Source organism: Gymnoscopelus braueri (assembly GCF_963280865.1).
Source record: "Gymnoscopelus braueri genome assembly, chromosome: 1".
NCBI classification, from domain to species: domain Eukaryota; kingdom Metazoa; phylum Chordata; class Actinopteri; order Myctophiformes; family Myctophidae; genus Gymnoscopelus; species Gymnoscopelus braueri.
The window spans coordinates 38564192-38580178 of NC_137603.1; the positions used below are offsets into that span (position 1 = coordinate 38564192).

At 39.2% G+C, this 15987-nt stretch overlaps 1 protein-coding gene across 4 annotated transcripts; it reads left to right on the forward strand.

The window, feature by feature from the left end:
• Positions 1–1889: 1889 nt before the first annotated feature.
• Positions 1890–15582, forward strand: LOC308082029 (kinesin-like protein KIF23). Of its 4 annotated transcripts, XM_080423640.1 has the most exons (23): positions 1890–1972; positions 2961–3027; positions 3761–3889; positions 5429–5534; positions 5638–5774; positions 5860–5972; positions 6712–6882; positions 8186–8298; positions 8430–8551; positions 8680–8782; positions 8877–8956; positions 9045–9164; positions 9345–9504; positions 9870–10031; positions 10165–10331; positions 10525–10698; positions 10973–11167; positions 12253–12585; positions 13611–13844; positions 14117–14205; positions 14798–14855; positions 15062–15102; positions 15222–15582. In XM_080423640.1, the coding sequence occupies exons 1-23, from the start codon at positions 1959–1961 to the stop codon at positions 15235–15237; spliced, it is 2904 nt and encodes a 967-aa protein (XP_080279766.1). In that variant the 5' UTR covers positions 1890–1958; the 3' UTR covers positions 15238–15582. The 4 variants fall into 4 exon arrangements, with proteins under 4 accessions (XP_080279766.1, XP_080279763.1, XP_080279764.1 ...); XM_080423637.1 differs by lacking the exon at positions 13611–13844; XM_080423638.1 differs by lacking the exon at positions 12253–12585.
• Positions 15583–15987: the final 405 nt, after the last annotated feature.

Genomic DNA, 15987 nt, shown 5'->3' on the forward strand with positions numbered 1-15987 from the left:
GAGAGTTTTCTCAACCTGCAGCCTGTCCCTGTCCGAGACTAGCAGGGCTGAGTCATCTGCGAACAGGAACAGTTTGCAGTCGCAGGCTGATGACATATCATTCACATATATCAGGAACAGTAAAGGTCCTAGTATACTTCCTTGTGGGACACCACAAGTCACAGGGAGGGGGGGGGGGGACTGGGTGCCGTTTACTTCCACCACCTGCTCCCTCCCTTCCAGGTAGGATCTCATCCAGTTCACTGATGTATCATCAAATCCTATTGCTTTGAGCTTATTGATCATAATTGGGTGATTAACGGTGTCAAAGGCCTTCTGGAGGTCCAGCATGACTGAATACTTTATTTAGAAGTTTGCAGAAAAAAAACACATGAAAGTACAGTTCCTATCAACATCTATTTTAATTAATTATTGAACCCATAATGCATTACAATATTTTTACTGTGGGCTATATACGACGTGATTTATTTTGATTTTTGTTATAATAATTAAAAGTAAATGTTACATCTATGTCTATCTGGGAAGGCAGTGTTTTATTTTCATATTGTCTTTTCAATGTTTTGATAGATTAAATATATACATAAATGCATGCAGTCTGAACTTTCTGTTTCACTCCAATGTTTACAAACATTACAAACGTAAGCAAATGTATTTCAGACCCATCCCCCCCCCCCCCTTAAATTGTGGTGGATTGACCTGTTATGGTGGGTGACCTGTTATGGTAGCCTGGTAAAGCCCCTCCCCTCCGTAATTCTCATTTTCATTTGAATAAAATACAAATTAGATTTCTGGAGGGAGGGTTTACCAGGCTACTGTTATGGTATCAAGCGCTCAGCAGCAGATCTAAGCCCACAACACGTCACAGCAGATCTACAAGCCCACAACACGTATAGCAGCGCATTCTGTTGTGGGATTGTGGACAGAGAGAGGTCGATAATAAAGTACATTTTCTCCTGATTTGTCTCTCTGAAAAAAAATTGTATGAAAATCTTTGGGAAATTATGTGGCTTGTGACGATCGGGTCGAATATTTAGTTCAGTGATCATGGAGCTAAAGAATGGTTCGGAAGCTGTGTTCAGTGTTGAGTGTGTTCACGTTCACAAGAGTGAACGTTGTTCACTTAACTCTTGAGATGAACAGATACTTGGGTGATACTCCCAATCCAATCAGTTATATTATACCTCTATGTCCCAATCCATAGATATCTATGGATACTCCAACTTGCTTCCGGTCTCCTAAAAAGGCGCCCGCCCATTTCACGCAGATACGGGAGGTAAACCAGACATGGTGAGCAGTGTTGCCATTTTTTTGTGAGAGAAATAAGCAGCCATGTCCAGGAACGAAAACAAGCCCCAAAGAAGCAACTTTGAGCCACATGAGCACTTTATCGGCTATTTGAAAATAGCCAATCGACGAGATCTGCTATTTTCAAATACGCTTGCAATAAAAATGTATGTGGAATATTTGGAATATTTTTTGAAACATTATAAGTTCTAACAACACAATATGCTCCCTGCCACAAAAAAAATTGAGAACCACTGGTCTAAAATTTTAATAATGATTAAAAAATTTGAAAGCAAGCCTAAATACGCAAGTACTTTAGAAACAAGTAAAAAAAAAACGCAACCCGCAACTACCAAATATTACAAGCAACTTTACAGAAAAAGAAGCCCAAAGTAGCGTGATAAGCCGACATGGCAACACTGATACTGAGTCTTACTATTTTTGTCTTGGAAACTTGCGTCACCTGTGGGCGGGCCTTTCACCAGCTGATCACACTAACTGCCTTGTGATTGGTTCAAACGCCACAGTAACGACCAACCAACAACGTTCCACCAAAGAGGAGATTATTTTCAAATTCAGAGACGAGGCGCTTCAGAGAGAGAGAGAGAGATTGTTGTCTTTGTGGAGTGTGGACTGTGAAGCAGTTTGAGACTGTTTGGATAAGAGCTACGACAATGCAAAGGCCAGGGTGAGTGACACATTTAGTACTTTTCAATAAACTCCGATGTAATGGAATATCATCGTCACTAACGCGCACACACTTAATATATGTTTATTTGCCGTTTATTATGTAAACAGTTGGAGTTAGCGATTGCTAATTGCTACTAACGTACACTTTCGAACTAGGCTAGCTTAGCTTAGCTCGTTAGCTATCACGTCTAGTGAACTAGTGGCTGGTTGTACAGTATGGTCGTTGTAAATTAGACGAAAATCAAGAACTTAGAGACTTGTTTTTCAAGACCCGAGTCCTAAGACGAAGCGAAGGCAGCGACGTGTCTTTTATTCCGGTTATTCCGGGTTAACGTTGGCTTGTACTGGGCCAGTGGTGGAAAGTAACGAAGTACATTTACTCACGCACTGTACTTGATTACAATTTTGAGGTATTTGTACTTGACTCGAGTATTTCCAATTACCAGTACTTTTACTTCTACTCCACTACATCTTGGATCCAAATATTGTACTTTTGCTCCACTACATTTATTTGAAAACTTTGCTTACTAGTTTCTTTGTAGATTTGGATTATTATTACAAAACATATATTACCCACTTGAGCCCTACTGTATATACATTTCGGCCATTTAAAAATAGCAGATCTACAAGCTCACAATGTGTAGCAATGCATTGTGAGCTTGCAGATCTGCTATTTTCAAAAGATGTTTATACATTTGTAAAGAATGAAAACTACATTCTGCATAATGAGTACTTTCTACTTTTGGTACTTTAAGTACATTTTGATATCAATACTTTTTTTTGACTTTTCCTCAATTACATTTTGAATTCCGGACTTTTACTTGTAACAGAGTATTTCTACATTGCAATATTAATACTTTTACTTAAGTAAAACAAGTGAGTACTTCTTCCACTACTACTTGTACTCAATATACTGGCAGACATGTTACTTACAGGTAACGTTACACACCTAGATCCATGTTGCCTCATGTCTTTATTCTTTACAGAAAGGGGAAGACTCCACGGAGGCATGGCCAGAAGAAAACCTCCAACACAGAGAAAGACCCAGTTGGAGTAAGTTACAAGACCTCTTCTCTGCTAGCCTTGGAGATCAACACTATATCATAGATGTATTTGATCGATCTTGACATTTGCATGATACGAAAGTAAAAGTCAGACTCGATCAGTGGTGTAAAGTAACTAAGTACATTTACTTAAGTACACTTTTGAGGTACCTTTACTTTACTGGAGTATTTCCAATTTTCAATACTTTTACTTCTACTCCACTACACCTCAGAGGCAAATATTGTACTTTTACCCCACCACAATTGTTTGAAAACTTTAGTTACTAGATACTTTGTAAAACATACATTAACCATCTTAGCCCTATATACTTTGGCTATTTGAAAATAGCCGATCTACAAGCTCACTACTGTAAGCTTGTAGATTGGCTATTTTCAAAGGATTTTTATACATTTTGTGACGACGTGTGATATGGGACCTTCTGCATAATTAGTACTTTAACGTTTGGTAATTGAAGTACATTTTTATGCCAATACTTTTTTACTTTTACTAAAATTTTGAATTCCGGACTTTTACTTGTAACAGAGTATTTCTTATATTGCAGTATTGATACTTTTACTTAAGTAAAATATGTCCGTAGTCTTTTTCCAGATAAAATGCATCTATGATATAGTCTTGATCCAAGTCTCTCTGCTCTTGTCTTTTTTGGCTGTCTGGTCAAATGAAAAATAAGTGGGCTAAAATTGTATTCAAAATGGTTGTAATAATGTGTTTCTCTGTGTAGGTATACTGCCGTATACGTCCACTGGGAGAAGAAGATGTGGAATGTTGCATTGAGATGATCGGCAGCACCACAATTCAACTGCATCCTCCTGATGGTCTCAAAGCAAACCGTAATGGTGAATTTAAAGAGGTAAGACTGTCTAATAATGCCCACTGTTGAACTGTGTTGCCAGGTTTTGTGAGAGAAATAGCAACCAGATCTATGAAAAAAAGCCCAAAAGAAGCGAGCCCTTTGCTATTTAAACATATTACTCTTTGAAAATAGTCAATCTGCATTTTGCTATTTTTAAAAATAGCATATCTACAAGCTCACAACGTGTCGTGAGCTTGTAGATACGCTATTTTCAAAATAAATCTAGCAAGACTATTTGAAAAAATTAGGAAACATTTTAACAACACAAATCTTATATGGGGGTCCCGGGCATAACATATTTTCAGATGGGGAGCCGCAGACAAATACATATTAATTTTGGGGTCCTTGACTTGAAAATGTTTGAGAACCACTGGTTTAAACAACATTAGGAAACAAATAAGCAACTTTTTTCACAAGTTCAGTTCACTATGCAAACACTATACAAGCAACTTTACAGAAAAAGAAGCCCAAAGTCGCTTATAACAAGCAGACATGGCAACACTACTCTTGAAGGGCACGCTTGACATTGGCTACTACTTAAATACAAAGTTTCCAGGTAATGATTTCCTCTTGTTTGGTTGCACTCTGGGTTTAGAACGACATAAAAAAAAAGTAACTAAATACAGAAATGATCCCATGTAGAAAATGAGGCCTGTATTCTAGAGCACTGGTATCCAGGTGTTGGTGTATTTACTGAACCAGGACAGAATATTGCACTGACATTTTGCAACAGTATTAACAGAGTCTATAGATGGTTTGAGGCTGTAAATAATACGGCTGTCCTGTATGTTACAACATACAGGCAATGACCAAGTATTGTCCATGAGTTCAAGTTAAAATGTATACTATTGTTTTAAATTAGCTATTGGTGGTTGATTGATCGAATACTTTTTTAACATGTTGAAAACAGTATGGCAAGTACAATTGAACAACCTATGCTAACACAAAAGCTGTGGGGGCTTGTTTCCATTGTGGTCCTATATGCCTCGTGTAAATCTGTCAGGATGTTGTTTCCTAGCAGGAATAGAATGTTGAAGCGTCTATACAGAATGTTACACAGAATAGTGTGCTGTATTCATTGCATATTGCACTTAAACAGTTGCATTGTGGATACCAGGTTTGCAGCGCAGGATGCTGGATGCCAGCATAGCATAGTGTTTAGTTTAACCATGTTTTTATCTAGATAGTGCAACTTGTAAACATGAAATCTATTGCTTCAGATTTCATTCCAGACAACAAACACTTTCTGTAATCTTTGAATTTGTCAGAAGCTAAACAATAGACTAAACAATAGTAATACGTCGTTGTATTCCATTTTTGATTGATAGATGTATGTACGCACCGGACCAAATAAAATCCAAAAACATGCACAGGCTCATTTATATTCAATGTAACTAATCTCCTGAGAGTGGCAGTTCAGTTGAGTTAAAACATGTAATATAGGTAACATGATCTAGTCAGTGCATATCTGATTTCCATTATTATATTATATTTTGCAATGGCTTTCATACGCATGTTCTTCCCTTTGTTTGTCAGACGCAGTACAGTTTCAAAAAAGTGTTTGGCATCAAAACCACCCAAATGGAATTGTTTGAAGATGTTTCCATGCCGCTGGTTGAGGATCTCATTCGCTGTAAGAATGGTAAGTGAGCAAAAGGAGAACTGGAATGTGTTTATGTGTTTATTATCTGATGAGCTTTAAGGATCACAATACTGAATTGGGATATTGCTTGTTGCACACACAGGTCTGCTGTTTACTTATGGCGTTACGGGCAGTGGGAAGACATTCACTATGACTGGGTACCCTGGGGAAGGTGGACTACTTCCTCGTGTCCTAGACATGCTGTTCAACAGCATTGGTCCCTTGCAGGCCAAGAGATTTGTAAGGATTCAATTGTATTTTATGTTATTGATCTCAAGTACTAGTAGTGAAGATGTTGACCTTGAACATTGCTTGTCCCTGTCAGGTGTTCAAGCCTGATGACAAAAACGGGATGGAGATCCAGAATCAAGTTGATGCCCTCCTGGAGAGGCAAAAGAGAGAGAGTCAACCACTGCCGCCCAAAACGCCATCCTCAAGGTAGCTATGGTTGATTTTATTTACTGTTTTAAAGAGTATTTTTTAGGCAGTTCTGCTTTAGACAGGAAAGCATAGGGAGATAGGTCGCTGAGGACAGAGAGGGGGAAAGACGTACAACACGAATCAAACTGGGGACTGGGCCTTATTTATCCAGTTGGCCCAGACCGAAAAACAGCGTTCGCCGAGATCACCGCAATTTCCGGCATAAATATCATTCTATCGTCACTTTGACTTGAGTGTACAGCACGATCAAATCTCACGTCGGATCTCCAGGATGTGTCGTGTACGCAAATGTTTTACATCTTAACACATGTATCTATCTCTAAAAATGTGAAAATATAATAATAATATAACCATATCGACGACAAAAGTAACTCTGAATGCAAAGGGAAAAATTCATATTCATAATAATAATGACATAGGACACCTTTTATGAAGATCTTGGGTGAATACATCCATTCTAAATTCAGAGATGTCTCTTTTTAAATATATGCTATCAGTAATATTTTTTTTTCCTTAAAAAAAAAGAAGAAATGGCATAATACCCTCTTAGGTTTTGTGTTTGAACATAGTCACCCATCACAGAGCTTTGCGAGACTTTTATACAACATAGTCAATAACAGAATGCCCGACTAGGCGCCGTCCTAGTATTTTATAAGCCTCAGAAAAAGTTAATAAAATAACATGTATAATAGATGTAGCTGTATGTGTGATATTTTATTTTGCTTCTGTGTTTCAGACAAAAGGCTGACCCAGAGTTTGCAGACATGATCAGCCCAGAAGATGCGTGCAAATCCACAAGTGTGGATGAAGATAGCTGTTACAGTGTATTTGTATCTTACATTGAGATCTACAACAACTACATCTATGACCTCTTGGAAGAAACGCCATATGACCCCATCAGACCAAAGTAAGCAGTACTATGCACTGGGGTTGGGGCATAATTGTTCATCTTTGTTCGCAGAGTCAGAAGTTTAGGCCTCGTGCACATGTGATATTATATGCCGACATACTTAATTGTCATATACAACTATGTTTCACATGAAAGCCTGTACAAGGGGATATATGAATGTTTTGTTCTGTTTTGCTGTATATTCCTGGGATTATGTCACACGGTTTAGTTCAATTCTGACATTATTGTCCAGTGGCTGAATGTACAAATCCTTTTATTTTCAAACGGTTTTCAAATGTTAAAGATTTCCCCCAATTGCTCAGTTTGTACTTTAAAACCTCCCCTTGAGGGTTGGTTTAAAGTTCTTTTCAATAGCATTTGCGTTGAAAAATCCTATTTTTACTAGGTGGCTTGGTGGAGGAACACCTGTACGGAACACTGAGTTCACGTATGTCACCAGTGAATACATACTATATTTCCTAGTTTGTAACTTGCCTGTAGCTGACATTTCAAATGGCTACTACTCCACTAATCGACTTCCACGCTTCCCCATTCCCTTTAAACGACATCCTGCATGTAGCTTAAATGAAGTAGTTTATTAGCCCTTTGCTTATACTCTTCATAGACAAGCTATTTTTCATGGCTATTTGGATTGGAGACATGCATAGGCTTCCTTAAGTGGCTCAAGTTTATGTGCAGTGTCTGAGGAGGTTTTCAGTTTGCATGTGTGTCTATAGTATACCAATTGCCCTGACTGTTACTACAGCTATTCCAGTTCCATGTAACTTACCTTTGAGATTAGCTAACTTTAACCCAAACTATAAAACCGGGATAGCATCTGTGTAATTTTTTATTTTAGTGTTGGCTATTCAAAAATAGCAGAAATACAAGCTTGTACATCTGCTATTTTTGAAAAATCTTTAAAACATTTAGAATCATTTTGAATTACGAAAATGTTTGAGAACTACTGATTTTAGAAGGCATTTGTGTCTGGGCAGAAACCTTGTATCTCCTTGTATCTTTCAAATGTGTATGTGTTTTTATAAATTAAAGCCCTATTTCATCATACAAGAGTGTCGCACAAAAGTAGTGAAAATAGCAGGTCTACAAGGCAACCACACAGCCTCGCGAGGCGATGTGTGCGCCGGCTATTTTCACTATTTTAAATCGTTTTTAAAATGATAATAAAAAAGGAACGGTTTTGGACATACAAGGTTTCCACCCGACAACAACGATATATTATCAGAAAAACTGATGTTAGGATTTAGAAGGTGTTTTTAGAATCCGCCTCAGGTCTAAATGTGTTAATAACTGCTTTCAGACCGCCCCAGTCCAAAATTCTGCGTGAAGATCAGAATCACAACATGTATGTGGCTGGCTGCACAGAGGTTGAGGTGAAATCCACAGAGGAAGCTTTTGAAGTCTTCTGGAAGGGTGAGTGTCTCATAACTACTTGCCTAATGTTTCTTAAAGTTAACCTGCATTTGTTGTTCATACCCCTGTCAATACCATTCTATACAAAAAAATTATGCTTACGGCATATTAATAAGTTTACTATTTTCCAGGTCAAAAGAAAAGAAGAATAGCCAATACTCAGCTGAACCGCGAGTCCAGTCGCTCCCACAGTGTCTTCACAGTAAAACTGGCCCAGGCACCGCTTGATGCAGATGGGGACCACATTCTCCAGGTGAACACAACCATTCCGATTCAGCAACACGTTGAACAACACTTTGTCGCACAAACATAAATTGGGTTTTGATTGGGTTTGTGAGTATCTGGCACTCGTAATTCTAGCTAGTGGCTGTTGTATTGCAGGATAAGAACCAGGTAAATGTGAGTCAGCTATGTCTGGTGGACCTGGCTGGCAGTGAGCGCACCAGCAGGACCAGAGCCGAGGGCAGTCGCCTCCGCGAAGCAGGTCAGTTCACTGTGTGCTTTCTTCTGCAGACTTGTGTTTACCATGTCATTGTAGACTATGAAGTAACTTGCCTGTCGCGATGTCCCAAATACAGGAAACATCAACCAATCTTTGATGACACTACGCACATGTATAGAGGTTCTGCGAGAGAACCAGATGTGTGGGACGAATAAGGTTGGTTTTCGTATATTTTATATTACGTTCTCTTGGTTATTTCTCAGTAACTGTGGTTATCACTGACTGAGCCTCTTCTTTTGAGCAGATGGTGCCATACAGAGACTCAAAAGTGACACATTTGTTCAAAAACTACTTTGACGGTGAAGGAAAGGTCCGGATGGTTGTGTGTGTCAATCCTAAAGCTGATGATTATGAAGAAACTATGGTAAGACTGGTTGATTTGTAGTGTAAAATATTCTGAATATTTAGTTAAAATCAACATGAAGACGTGGTACTTGTATATTCTTAAGAATGATAATTTGTCATACTAGTCGGTCTGTTACAAACCTGAGCAGTTACACAGACTAATTTGTCATCATTGTGTTGGTTTGTTTTGTGTTTGTAGCTAGTCATGCGTTTTGCAGAGATGACACAGGAAGTAGAAGTGGCCCGGCAATTAGACCGGCCAATCTGTGTCCTTGCTTCTGGACGTAGACACAGGAACCAGGCCTTCAGAGATGAGCTGTCACGCAATCTGGAGGAGCGTGGGGGACCCTGCAACCCTGGTAATGTGCTTTTGCAAACTAACATTAGCTGGGAACAGTGCATTCATTTATTTTCGGAAAACATTTTTAGATGATGTATTTGGCTGCGGACCCCCATCTCAAAATATTTGTTCCAGCCCCCCCCCCAGAAGCAAAGATTTGAGTTACAAATGTTCGCCTTGCAAATATATTCAAAGATTTGCACACATTTTCATGATTTTTCTAAAATAGCAGATCTACAAGCTCGTAGCGCGGCACTCCGTGCCGGGCTATGAGCTTATAGATCTGCTATTTTTGAGTCGTCAAAAACATCTTAAAATGACACGGATGCGTTCCTGGATTGAATGGGTTAATTTCTCTAATTCTGAACTGTTCACTGTTAACAGATGACCCAACATTACTGAGTCGGCTCATTGAGAGCCTTCCTCCCCTGCCTCCCTGTGAGCTGGTGGACCCTGCAGATGATCAGACTTTGCCCCGCCTCATAGATGTTCTAGAGAAAAGGATTCGCATTCGCCAAATGATGACGGAGCAGTTCAACAACAACGGTAAGGATCTGGTCTCAAACTTGAAATTGATGGGCAATGTAATCTTCAATGCATTTTGCATGACCAATGCCCTAAGCAGCTTGTTCTGGAAAAATCTAATGGTTAAACAATTGCCTATGTGTTTACTTCATAGTAAACATGATGAGGTCCATGCAGCAAGACTTAGACGGCCTTACTGCGACTAAGGAGAACTTCATTCATGATCAGAGAAACAAGCTGGAAGAGAAAGACAAAATCATGGCAAATCAGAAGGCCGAGATGGAACGATTGGAGAAGAAATCCAAAATGCTCGAATACAAGGTTTCCTCCCGCATTCCTCCTTTTTTCTATACTTTAATTATCGTTTGGCCTGCCATACTACCTTTTCAAAGCATGCATGATTCTAAAAAGAAAATGGAGCTTAATCTGTAGTAGTTAAAACATTTTAAATGAATTATTTTGTATTTCTGTTTAAAACTTGGAAACTTTGTAATAAATGATCCTCGTCCTTCAGATTGACATCCTGCAGAAGACCACCAACATCTACGAAGAGGACAAGCGTTCTCTTCAGCAGGAGTTGGCGACGGGCGAGCAACGGCTGCAGACAGAGTTTTCAGAGAGGAAGCGCATGGAGCAGCGCATGCAGGGCATGGTCGTTGACACCAAGATGAAATGGGAGAAGGAGTGTGTAAGTTGACGTCAATGGTGACATGCTGTATTTTGAACATATCATAATATCATATCATAATTAGAGTTTTGGGGATGGATGGGTCAGAATATTCCTGCTTAACTGAATAGAAACCTACAAACCTTTCAGTTGTGTCACCTTTTTTGGTGATAAACACAACCAATGTATTCTTGATGTAACGCTAAATCAGATTAAACTACAGAGACTACTGTTGCAAGGCATTGTCGGAGATGTTAAACCACAGAATGCATTTTGCATTTCCCTCACGTCTCAGGATAGGAGAGTGAACGCTAAGCAGATGGAGATGCAGAATAAACTGTGGGTCAAGGATGAGAAGTTGAAGCAGCTGAAGGCCATCGTGACAGAGGGCAGCGGCTGTCCCACTGATCAACTAGAAACACCCAAGCGACCCACCAGAGAGAGAGACCGCAACGCCCCACAGAAGAGGTCCGCCTCGCCATCAGCGCCGGTGAGTCATTTGTTGTCATTTCCAGCAGTTTTGTTTTGAAATTAATGTTGAAGGGTGTCTATTCGTTTGTTGTAGTAAATGTTGTAGGATACAGTGATGTTGAACCGTTTTCAGTGTAGTGAGTACCCTGACCATGGGTGATCATGTGGGTCCCAGTAAAATGTTGTAGTTTTTTGGACAAATTGTTGTTACATTCATTTATGCTGAAAATGTATTTAAAAAAATTACGAATAGCCTAAAATCCCAAATTTGAAAACATGAATTTTGTTTAAAAAAACCTATATACAATTGTCACATTGTCTGGTTGTAAACTGTCTGCCATCATTACCAAATAGATTGCCCGTTCAGCTTGACCTGTGTTATCACTTTGAATCAATTAAAGTGACATTGTGTGATTTCCATGATGTGCCCATTCAGTGCAGCAATCGAGTTGGGGTTTGTCTGTCTGCATTGTGGTCAGCAAGGGAGAGGCGTAACTTGAATCTGTAACTTGCAATCTGCAAACGAAATAAATCTTCAAATCTTGCAAGTCCAGTGCTTTGTAAGGTTAGAAAGGCCCAGAGCCTGGTGAGACTTTTTATTTTTGCCACTTTTTTCCATATTCCATGGAATATTAATTGACAGCCCTATTCCTGAATATGTCAGACGATCACGTTTCAGCCCGATGTTGTCAAAGTTTGTTCCCCGTCGAAAATGTTCCCCTCGTGTCTGTGCGAAATGGATGTGCAGGCGGTAATAAAGTGGCAATCTCAGGAATCGTTTTTTCTTTTTTTGACAGCAAGGCTTCCATAGTTTCTCTTTGATTTCAGCACAGATTTGTTATCAGGGTAAGACAGGGTGTGTACCATGGACACATCGATACTGAGTCCTCTTATATTTTCAGAAGCAGGATGCATCCTGTTCAACATCACTGAAGATATTAAAGACTGTTTGACTGTTAGCCTCTTTATGTGTGATTTGCAATTTTGCATGAACTTCAGCGTCTATTCTGCTTCATTCCATTTCATTTTACATTTAAATTTTTACTTTTTGAGGAAAACCCATGTATCTTCAATACTTGGCTCCCTTCCTTCACTCACTTTTAGGACCTCAGCCAAACTCCTTTCTGCCAAAACCCAGCCAACCTTAGAGCAAGTCAGGAGCCCTACCCCACCTCCTGCTCCACCACCACCAGCACCACCACCACCTCTACAAGTAGTCTCTCAGTAGCATCTTGCATCACTGACTGGGAGCAGAGGCTCCCTGTAGATCCCAGACAGGGTAGGCAGCCTGGAACCCCCCAGTATGGAAGCCAGACCCCTGGCGTCTGTTACGGCAGCAGCAGTGTGGGCCGCAGGAGAGGCCAGCGCTGGGCTACAGACACTGAGACCCCTGGCAGGCCCTATGCCAATGGGCCAAACCTAGAGTCAGGCCCAAGGGTTAGTGAGTTTTACTATTCCTGTAGAATGTCCACTTTAAGGCGTATTCTTTGTAGTCTGCTTTATGTAAAATGCATCCATAGTACAGCAAGTAGATGCCTGTTCTTGTTTTGATTATGTTAGTGACATGTTCCATAGCTGCTTTTATTTCTGGTAGGGCAGATTGTGCTGCCATGCTTGTAGAACCTCTAGACCTGCATCTATAGCTGCCGTACATGTATTTGTATAGTACATAACTTCATGATTCTAACTTGAAAACTGGGTGCTCGATCCTTAAAGTAGTTGATATTAAAGAAGGCAAGGACTGTACTCTAAATTGACTTTTTAGTGCCACATGGATGTTTTGGGGAAAAACGCCCTTTCTCAGCGTGTGCATTGGCAATTTCACAAACAATAGACGGGTCGGTCAAGATGTCCACAACTAGAAGAACATGTTTCTATTCCAGCAAAGAAAGCTATGAACACATAATGCATAATGTAGGTTAATACAACATCAAGCAATTTCTTGAAGTGAGTCATGTTCCCCATTTCTCAAAATGCTATTTGATGTATCTGGGAAAGGATCTTTTAAACGTGCATTCTAGGGGATCTTTGCATGGCTATTGAAACGTAACCGTTTATGTCAGTGGCTTTACTATTGGTATAAACATAATTACCGAGGGTTTCTATTAAATTATTTAAGCTGCACCCACTTTCACCTTTCAGAATCACACTTTCTTTTAATCCAAGAATGATATGAAAATGAATGTGTTGCTGGAGGATTAAGCTATTCTCTCTTTGAACAGTTCTCTTGATTTGACTAAACGACTAAAAGTACTCTAATTGGAACCCAAAAGTGTTCACTAATGAATCAGTTCATGCTGTAGATCTTCCAGTAATGCTGATATTTTCAATTCACCAGCATTAACACTTGCTAACACCAGCAGTAGCTACTAACTCCACTAAACCCTTTTGTGGCCCTCTTGTCTATCATGTGAAATTAATTTCCTGGTTTTTCTTTCTCACTTGGGATTTGGTATCACCAGACGGCCCCACCAGTCCGTCCGCGGCACAGACGTTCACACTCGGCGGGTGGGGAGAAATGGGTAGACCACAAGCCACCTTCTAATTTGGACCTAGACACTGTCTTGCAGCCAATCATACCCAATGCAATCAGGGTGTCAGCCGCCAGTGAGAAAGCTCTGTCTAAATGCCACAAATATGTGCTCACACACCAGGAGCTTGCCTCCGATGGGGAGATTGAGACCAGGTTGATAAAGGTAAAATGGCATGACTCTTCATATTGAGACTTCTGGGGGACTCATTCTTTGTTTCAATGATTTTTATTTTGGTATATATATTTCATTTTAATCCTTTAAATGATTTCTGTCTTTTGTTGAGAATTGCCATCGTAGCAAGAAGGCTTAAATTTTTTAGTGACATTGGACTGTAATGTACTTTTACTCAAGTGTGAATATGGTCAATATTACGGTATTTTTACGTTTCTTTTGTTGTTTCTCTGTCTCTTATCTGAGTTTGTTTTCTTCCTCAGGGAGATGTGTTCAAAACAAGAGGAGGGGGTCAGTCTGTGCAGTTTACTGACATTGAAACGTTGAGACAGGAGAGTGCAACTGCTCCATGGTACGATATTAAATAGATATGCATTCTATGTAAGAAGAGTGTCGTGTGTGTGTGTATATGTACGTAAGTATATTTGTAGTTGAAAGCTATTTGAAAAACATTTTCTTTGCAGGTTGTACTCGTCATGCCTTAACTCGAAATACAGGTGCATTTAACACCACTGTTGAGTTTACATGATTAAACATTATGCAGCACACAGCTGCTTAAAACGTTTGCATTTCCCAGTGGGTTGATAAATCTAGACTCTAATTTATTTATAAATGCACCCGTGAATCTCATAGTGAATGTAGGTAACATGCAAGGTAAATATGGTTAAGTTTAGGAATGTTTTTGGTGTGGTCAGAGTAAGGATTTGGGGAGCAGGGGCTGGATTTACTGTTGGAAATATATCTATACAATTACGCAGGATAACTACAGTATAATAGAAAACCGGGAAGTTATTGATTTTACCACCCTGGAAAGTGTACATAAATTACCGGTACATTTATAGATTTCCCATTTTTTATTTACTGACTAACATACTCATATACTGTAAGAGATGCTCAAAACTCATTAGATATTTTCCCCCTCCTTTTTCTTTCCTTTTAAACAGTCGCAAGAGGAGATCAGGGTCTGGAGATTGTCCTGCAGGGCATAACAATGAAAATGTGGTAAGCTGTCCACTTTACTTAAAAGAAATCTGTGTTTTTACTGTCAAAGGAGTACAGCTGAGGCCCCATATATGTTTTCTACGCAACTAGTTTGTTTGTTTAGGCCTCAACTGGTAGCCTGTCCTTCCATCTGCTTTTAAGAATATTCTCCATTGTTTTAATGAGCATGTCTTTGTGTAACATGTTTTTCGTCTCCCCCCAAATAGATTCCACCTGCCAGTGTAAATTCAGCTCATGGCTATCAAAAGTAAGTGCCTCCAAATACATGTACAAATATGTACAGTAGGTGGGGAAACAAAATATAACTTCATATACCTGTAGTTATGCACAATGCAATATCTTCACTGTTCTGTTCCATTCTTCCAGACGCAGAAAACCTTAGGTCAACGCAGTGAACGGACACAAGAAGCCTTCCTTATCTGTATTTTCGTTTGGTTAAGTAATGGACATGATTAAATGCTGGATATTTTACACCGGAGTGCCCGGATCGTCTGTTGTTTTGTTCACAACTTTTTTTAATTGTTTGACTTTTTTAATCGTTTTTTTCTGGGTAGATCATTAGCACCTGAATTGCATCGGGATAGGTTATTTTTTCTAGTTATTATTTTAGACTATATAATATATGGAAAATGCCACAACCATTACTTTGTTTTAGCCGTTTATCCATACCCAAAGACTGTATATTAAGGGATGCTATATTTTGATGCCAGTTTGAAGAAGAGCATAAATGTCCTATTTGATTTATCAATAAAGTGGAGATAAATGTGCTGACCTGCTTGTTTGTCTTTGTTACTTACTAATGCACTTGCTTTTTAATTGAGTTTGAAAACTGACTTTTTGTCAAGCAAATTGGTAGCACTTTCACTTCTGTGCCAAGTACAGTGTATGCTAATATGGTGTGTATTCTAGCACTCTTTGTGTATTAATTCACATGATCAGTTCAAAATATTGCACAGGTGAAACTGCTACTGATCTTATCCCACAAAGGTAAATTAATCTGTGAGCCTTTCCAGAAACAGGAGTGTTTTTGTGATACAGAAGGTGGAGCAAAAGAGTTGGTCTAATTATGTGTGTGTGTGTATGTATGTGTGTGTGTGTGTGTGTGTATATATATATATATATATATATATAA

What these genes read in the sequence shown, in the direction of transcription:
- LOC308082029 (XM_080423640.1), top strand. An exon ending in GGAGCAGTTCAACAACAACG is followed by an intron (nt 10,032 to 10,164) that starts GTAAGGATCTGG and finishes TTTACTTCATAG; the next exon opens with TAAACATGATGAGGTCCATG. An exon ending in CCGCCTCGCCATCAGCGCCG is followed by an intron (nt 11,168 to 12,252) that starts GTGAGTCATTTG and finishes ACTCACTTTTAG; the next exon opens with GACCTCAGCCAAACTCCTTT.